The sequence below is a fragment of the Heteronotia binoei genome, chromosome 6, assembly GCF_032191835.1.
Source record: "Heteronotia binoei isolate CCM8104 ecotype False Entrance Well chromosome 6, APGP_CSIRO_Hbin_v1, whole genome shotgun sequence".
Classification (NCBI taxonomy): domain Eukaryota; kingdom Metazoa; phylum Chordata; class Lepidosauria; order Squamata; family Gekkonidae; genus Heteronotia; species Heteronotia binoei.
Window position 1 is genome coordinate 76,605,922 of NC_083228.1, and position 7,133 is coordinate 76,613,054.

At 44.8% G+C, this 7,133-nt stretch overlaps 1 protein-coding gene across 1 annotated transcript; it reads left to right on the top strand.

Annotated features, from left to right (window-relative positions):
* Positions 1 to 276: 276 nt before the first annotated feature.
* On the top strand, positions 277 to 5,441 carry LOC132574316 (uncharacterized). The gene is given in 4 exon segments (XM_060242678.1): positions 277 to 1,643; positions 2,949 to 3,447; positions 3,449 to 3,557; positions 4,072 to 5,441. Coding segments are annotated over 4 exon segments (3,345 nt in total).
* The last annotated feature ends 1,692 nt before the right edge of the window (positions 5,442 to 7,133 follow it).

Consider the following 7,133-nt stretch of genomic DNA (forward strand, 5'->3'; position numbering starts at 1 on the left):
CTGTCAGAATCCCACTGGCAGCTCACCCTCCCTACCCTCTGTGTTTCAAAGTGTGTCTTGTCTAAACGTCTGGTGCCATGGGTGGAATTCAGTCAAAAACTCCGCTAGAATATATGTGTAAAAATTTTAAGGAACATTTTTGTGATGATTATGGAGTCAAATTGACTCCTGAAACTCTGAAAGCATTTTGTCAGAAAGATTGGGTGGCCTTACAAGTAGGTTGGCCACCCCAAGGGCAGCTTTGACCAAGGCTTGGTTCAGCGAGTTTATAAGAGCATGGTACAGTCCCCAATTTGTAAAAGTCAGTTTCCCTACATTGATAGCTGGGCAGCTACAGTGCAGAAGTCTTATTGGTGGCCAGAGAAATTACAGACCATGAAGAAAAAATGGGCTCAGAGAGCCACTGATAAAGCTGCAAGTCAAGTTATGGCTTTGCGTCAGGATGTGTTAGTAAAAACAATGATCCCTCCAAAGAAGGAAAAGCCTCCAGTGTTAGATGCTGATCCTGAAGACCCCATGGCTAATCCCCCACCATATGTTCCAGTATACCCTCTACTCCCGATGCAGCCAGCAGAAGGAGGTACTGATGGCAGGGAGCAAGCACAGCTAGCTAAGGGCGCTTTAAAATCCTTTGATGAAGAGAGCCAGGAAATAGAGATGAATGAAGTAGCTAGGGCTGGAAAAGGACGGGCGACACCCCTGAAAACTTTAAATTTGGTTCAGCAGTTGTTTTCAGAGCAACCATTTTCAGCAACTGCTCCTCATTATTCCATGCCTGGGTTTAATAATCAGAGGTTGGCTGCAAGTTTTAATTCAGCTCCTGAGTCTCCCTTGCATCCAGAACTCTCGCCAAGTACTCCAGAGAAAACTTCCAGCTCATCTATGGCGTCACCCCCAACGTTCCCAGGTTTCACATCCAGTACAGAAAGCTCACTGCTAGCTCCCCTTCAGGAAGTTCATATCCCTCAACAGCCTGGCCCTGGTATTGAGACCCGATACATGTATGCGCCTTTCACTTCAAGTGATCTAGTAAACTGGAAAACTCATACTGTTGCATTTTCTGATAATCCTGCCCCAATGACAAATCTGCTAACCAGTATTATGGCTACACATCAGCCTACCTATGCAAACTGTCAGCAGCTTTTACTGGCTCTCTTCACAACTGAGGAGAGAAGCCGTATCATGCATTATGCTCTAAAGCATGGGGAAGAAAAAGTTCCTCAGGGAACTGCAGACAGAGAGGAGTGGATAAAGGCCCGTTTTCCTGCAACAGATCCCAACTGGGACCCCAATTCTCAGATTTCCAAAGAGCGTCTGCCAGAATACAGGCAGGCAATCTTAGAAAGTATGAAACAAGCAGGAAAAAAACCTATTAACATGTCTAAAGTCAGTGAAGTACTCCAGAGAATAGATGAAAGCCCTGGAGCATTTGCTGAGAGGTTAATGCAAGCTTTTAGAATGTTTACCCCATTCGAACCTGAGGCTGCAGAGAACCTGCGCATGGTAAGTACAGCTTTTGTTGCCCAATCCTATGATGACATTCGCAAAAAACTTCAGAAGCAAGATGGTTTTGCAGGAATGAATCTGTCCCAGCTGTTAGAGATTGCCCAGAAGGTTTATACTAATTGGGATGTAGACCAGAGGTGGGAGAAAGAAAGAAAAATTAGGAAAAAAGCTGATTTACTGGCAGCAGCTTTGACTGGGCAGCCACCTATAAGAGAAAGAGGGGCTCCTCGAGGGCAAGGAATGAATGGCAAAAATCAAAGAACGGTGATGACCAACTTGGATCCAAATCAGTGTGCCTTTTGTTTAATTTTGGGCACTGGAGAAATTCATGTCCTAATCGACCCTCTCTTTGCACACAAAAAATTCAGAACGCTCCTAGACAGATGACAGGACTGGAGTTCAGAGGCCGGGGGAACAGAGGAGCCAGTGTGAGGGGAAGAGGAAGAGGCCAAGTCCAGAATAGGCTTCCCAATCCCCAGGTCCCAGAGGGGGATCCCCCAGTTTTACAGGCTTCCCCCCTCCCCTAGCCAGCTGGCCGGCGGGGGAAGCCCCGCCCCCACAACCATCATGCACCTCCATGAACAATTCCCATAGGGAATGATGGGGAATTGATTCGCGGGTATTGGGGACTCTGGGGGGAGCTGTTTTTTGAGATAGAGGCACCAAATTTTCCGTATAGCATCTAGTGCCTCTCCCCAAAATACCTCCCAAGTTTCAAAAAGATTGGACCAGGGGGTCCAATTCTATGAACCCCAAAAGAAGGTGCCCCTATCCTTCATTATTTCCTATGGAAGGAAGGCATTTTTAAAATGTGCAGTCCCTTTAAATGTGATGGCCAGAACTCCCTTGGAGTTCAATTATGCTTGTCACACCCTTGCTTTTGGCTCCGCCCCCAATGTCTCCTGGCTCCACCCCCAAAGTCCCCAGATATTTCTTGAATTGGACTTGGCAACCTTAGTCCAGAATGGCAGATATAGGAGAGATGAAGAAGAGCCAGTCCAGGGCTTGGTTGGACTGGAAGGATGGAATGACTAGGACAGACCAGGCACTGACACTCCTGACCCTGTGGAGCCTATGGTCACAGTTGATGTGGAGGGTCAGGAGATCGCATTCCTTGTGGATACTGGGGCTGCACGATCTGTTGTGTCTGATAAGATTGCCCCTTCAATTTGCAAGTATATTAATATAATTGGAACTACAGGGCATAGACAATTCAGACCACTTCTAGCCAAACAAACTTGTACAGTAGGAGGCCATGTGGTCCATCACAATTTTGTCTATTTGCCTGATTGCCCAGTGCCACTAATGGGAAGAGATTTGCTTTCCAAGTTAAGAGCCCGATTGACTTTTGAATCAGGAAGTCAAATGAACTTTGAGCTGCCTTATATAACTACAGAAGACAAATTACATTATCAAGGTGTATATGTTCTAGAATGCCCCAGAGAGGAGGAGTGGAGGCTTCACCAATCAGCTCCTGCAATGGCCATGTCAGAAGTCTGGGTTCAACAACTTCCAGACATATGGGCAGAAGAGAATCCGCCTGGGCTAGCAGTAAATCATGTGCCTATCAAAGTAGAATTAATCCCAGGGGCTGTTCCAGTCCGAGAACGCCAGTACCCGATCCCTAGGAAGGCAGTAACTGCCATCCAGAAACACCTTGACAGACTCCTTGAATATGGAATTCTTGTAGAATGTCAGTCTCCATGGAACAGTCCCCTTTTGCCAGTCCAGAAGCCGGGCACCCAGGACTTCAGACAAGTACAAGATCTTAGGTCTCTAAATTCTTGCACACAATCCTTGCATTCTGTCGTTCCAAATCCATATGTCTTACTGGGACTAATACCTGCCTCAGCTACTTACTTCTCAGTGGTAGATCTCAAGGATGCGTTCTTTTGTTTAAGACTGGCACCTGAAAGTCAGCCACTGTTTGCCTTCCAGTGGGAAGGAAAAAAAGACTGGTAGAAAGCTACAATACACCTGGACCCATTTACCTCAGGGGTTCAAAAATTCGCCCACCCTTTTTGGTAATGCTCTCAGTAAAGCCCTATATGGCCGAGGACCTGCCTACCTAAGGGACCGCCTCTCCCCATATGTTCCCCAGACAGCACTGAGATCCAGCTCTCAAAATCTTTTAACAATCCCTGGGCCAAGAGAGGCTAGATTGAAGACAACCAGGGAGCAAGCCTTCTCAGCAATGGCCCCTCGATGGTGGAATCATCTTCCAGAGATGGTACGAGCCCTGCAGGACCTGAATCAATTCCGCAGGGCTTGCAAAACATTTCTTTTCCAGCTTGCTTTTGAAACAGAACCTGGCTAAACTGATGTGTAGCCACCCAGCCATCTTGTGGATATTATGACTCATAGTAATTTAGCACCTATTTTATCTATTTTAACTAATTTATTATGTAATTGATTATTTAAAATTGTGTTGTATTGTATTGTTTTATTGAACCATGGAATTCCATGCCTGTGAGCAGCCCTGAGCCCGCCTTTGGCAAGGGAGGGCGGGATATAAGAATAAATTTATTATTATTATTATTATTATTATTATTATTATTATTAAAGACTTGAGCTGGTTCCCAACTGTGCCAGGAGAAGTTGTGTGCCTTCAATACATTGATGATATTCTGCTGGGGGCCAAAAACTTACAGACATGCCAAGGTGCCACTACTGCTCTGCTAACACTTCTGACTGAGGCTAGATATCAAGTGTCTCAGAAGAAGGCTCAGCTATGCCAAGAAACAGCGAAATTTTTTGGCTTTCATATATCCCAGGGCAGACGGCAGCTAGGCAGGGAGCGAAAAGAGACTGTGTGTGCTATTCCTGTGCCTACTACCAGATGCAAGCTGAAAGAATTCTTAGGAGCAGCAGGGTTCTGCAGAATTTGGCTCCCCAATTTTGCCATAACAGCTAAGCCCTTATACAAAGCCACTAAGGGGGGAGAAAAAGCACCTTTTGAATGGACAGAGCAATGTCAAAATGCCTTTGAAGATTTAAAACGTCAGCTCATGCAAGCCCCAGCTCTGGGACTACCTGATACTGACAAGCTTTTTACTCTATATGTGCATGAGCAAGAAGGAATAGCTGCAAGCTTTTTAACTCAATTGCTGGGATCCTGGCCCAGACCAGTGGCATGTTTGTCTAAGCAATTAGACACTGTAGCAAAAGGGTGGCCCCCCTGTTTGCGCTCAGTAGCAGCTGTTGCAGAACTTGTAAAGGAGGCAGACAAGTTTACCTTTGCAAGTCAACTTGAAGTAAGAGTTCCCCACTATGTGCAAGTTTTTCTGGAACACAAAGGGAACTACTGGTTCACCAACACCCATATAGTCAGATATCAGGCACTTATGTGTGAAAACCCCAGAGTAAAAGTAGTGTCTGTGTCAGCTCTGAACCCAGCCTCTTTGCTGCCAATTTCTGATGATGCATTGGAGCATGATTGCTTAGAGGTTATGGAAGAAGTATTTTCCAGCCGGCCAGATCTGAAAGATGTCCCATTTTCAGATCCTGATGTTGAATATTATACCGATGGGAGTAGTTTTATCCAGAATGGAAAACGCAGAGCAGGATATGCAGTGGTTACTCTACAAGCCGTGATAGAGGCAGAACCTTTGCCTATTTCAACTTCTGCACAAAAAGCTGAATTAATTGCCCTTATCAGAGCACTATGATTAGCAGAGGAACTTAAAGCAAATATTTACACAGATTCAAAATATGCTTTTATGACACTGCACACCCATGGAGCCCTATACAAAGAGAGAGGATTAATTACTGCAAATGGCAGGAATATCAAGAATAGTACAGAAATCTTGGAACTGCTAAAAGCTATCTGGGCACCCCGGGACATAGCTGTCATTCATTGCAGAGGCCATCAGAAGCCCCTAAGTCCGGTAGCAAGAGGAAATCGGAAGGCAGATTTAACAGCTAAGTTTCCTTAACCTAATGGAGCCCTTGGTATTCACAAGCTGAGGAGCAGTGGGTTCAAACTCAAGGGTCAGTAACTAAAAGAAGAGATGTCTGATATGTTCTCCCCGATGGCAGAATTTATATTTCAGAAGCTGTTGCATGACCATTAATTCAGAAACTGCATGAGGGAACACATTACAGGAAGACTGCACTAGAACACTCTGTGAGTCAGTGGGTATATATTAATTGTGCGAGTTCACTGACAGCCCAAGCCTCTGTACGATGTGTTACATGTGCAAAGAATAATCCAAGGTCGGGTCCCACTCAACTCCCCGGGAGTCAACCAGTGGGAGCAACACCTTTCTCCTCCTTAGTTGTGGATTTCACTGAGATGCCCAAAACTGGACATTACCGTTACATGCTTGTATTTGTTTGTACAATGTCTGGATGGATTGAAGCTTACCCCACACATACTGAGAAAGGCAATGAGGTTGTAAAAGCTTTATTGAAAGACATTTTGCCTAAATTTGGTTTACCTGTAATTATTGAGAGCGATAATGGACCATAGTTTATAGAGAAAACTGTACGGAGTGTGTCTACGTTGCTTGGTATTACCTGGAAATTGCATGCAGTCTACCGCCCACAGAATTCAGCAAAAGTTGAAAGGGCTAATAGAACTTTGAAGAATGCCTTGTCTAAATTCTGTCAGGAAACCCATTTGCCATGGACTACAATGTTGCCAATTGCATTGTTTCGGTTGCACTGTTTGCCACACAAACAACTCCGTCTGTCGCCTTTCGAGATTGTTTATGGAAGACCACCCCCCCCCATAGTCCAAGGAGTTCGAGATGACCTTTCATAGTTGGGGAGCCTTATAACTTTTGAGGAATTGCAAGCCTTGGGCAAAGCTGTAAAGAAGGTGAATAAGTATGTGTTTGAAACCTTGCCATATCAAATTTATTCTCCTGTACATGCTTACCAGCCGGGGGATAACGTCTGGGTAAAAAGCTGGAGGGCAAAGACCTTACAGCCTAGGTGGAAGGGCCAATTCACTGTCCTTTTAAGTTCCCCTACAGCTGTCAAGGTACAAGGTGTAGCAGCATGGATCCACTGGACACATTTAAAGCGAGCTGCAGATTATTGGAAGGCTCAGCCAATTCCAAGGAAACCATTAACTTTGAAACTTTATAAAGACCCTACCCGGCCTTATGCCACTCAGTGAAGACTGTTAAAAGTCAAGTAGCCCTGCTCCAGCCACACCTGGAAGCTGGTTGGTCTACGCACGGCTGAAGCCTGAGGAAGTCTTCTGGAGTCATACAGAGCTAGATATTCCTTTGTATTAGTTTGCTGAATTTCTTGAATTACTTATTTTTCTGTATTGAATATATTATTACAATAGTGCTATTTCGCTATAAGCATTTGCTGTAGGACTTAAAGAATCATGCATGCTTCAAAGGCTTTTATTGCTGCGCTTTTTTGCTATATTTTTGTCAGTATGCTAATGTGCTGTACTCAAGCAGTGAGATGTACTAGATGCTGGGAAGGAAAGGATTCCAAACGTATGTTGCATGCTCAATCTAGGGGAGTGCATGCAGTCTGCATAGAACCTAACACTCAAATAGTTTGTGTAGAACGTGGAGTGTCTTATTATCAAGAAAAAATAGAATATCCTGGATCAAGCAGAACAATAACCTTCAGAGGAAGTATTCGCTGCCCAACATCAC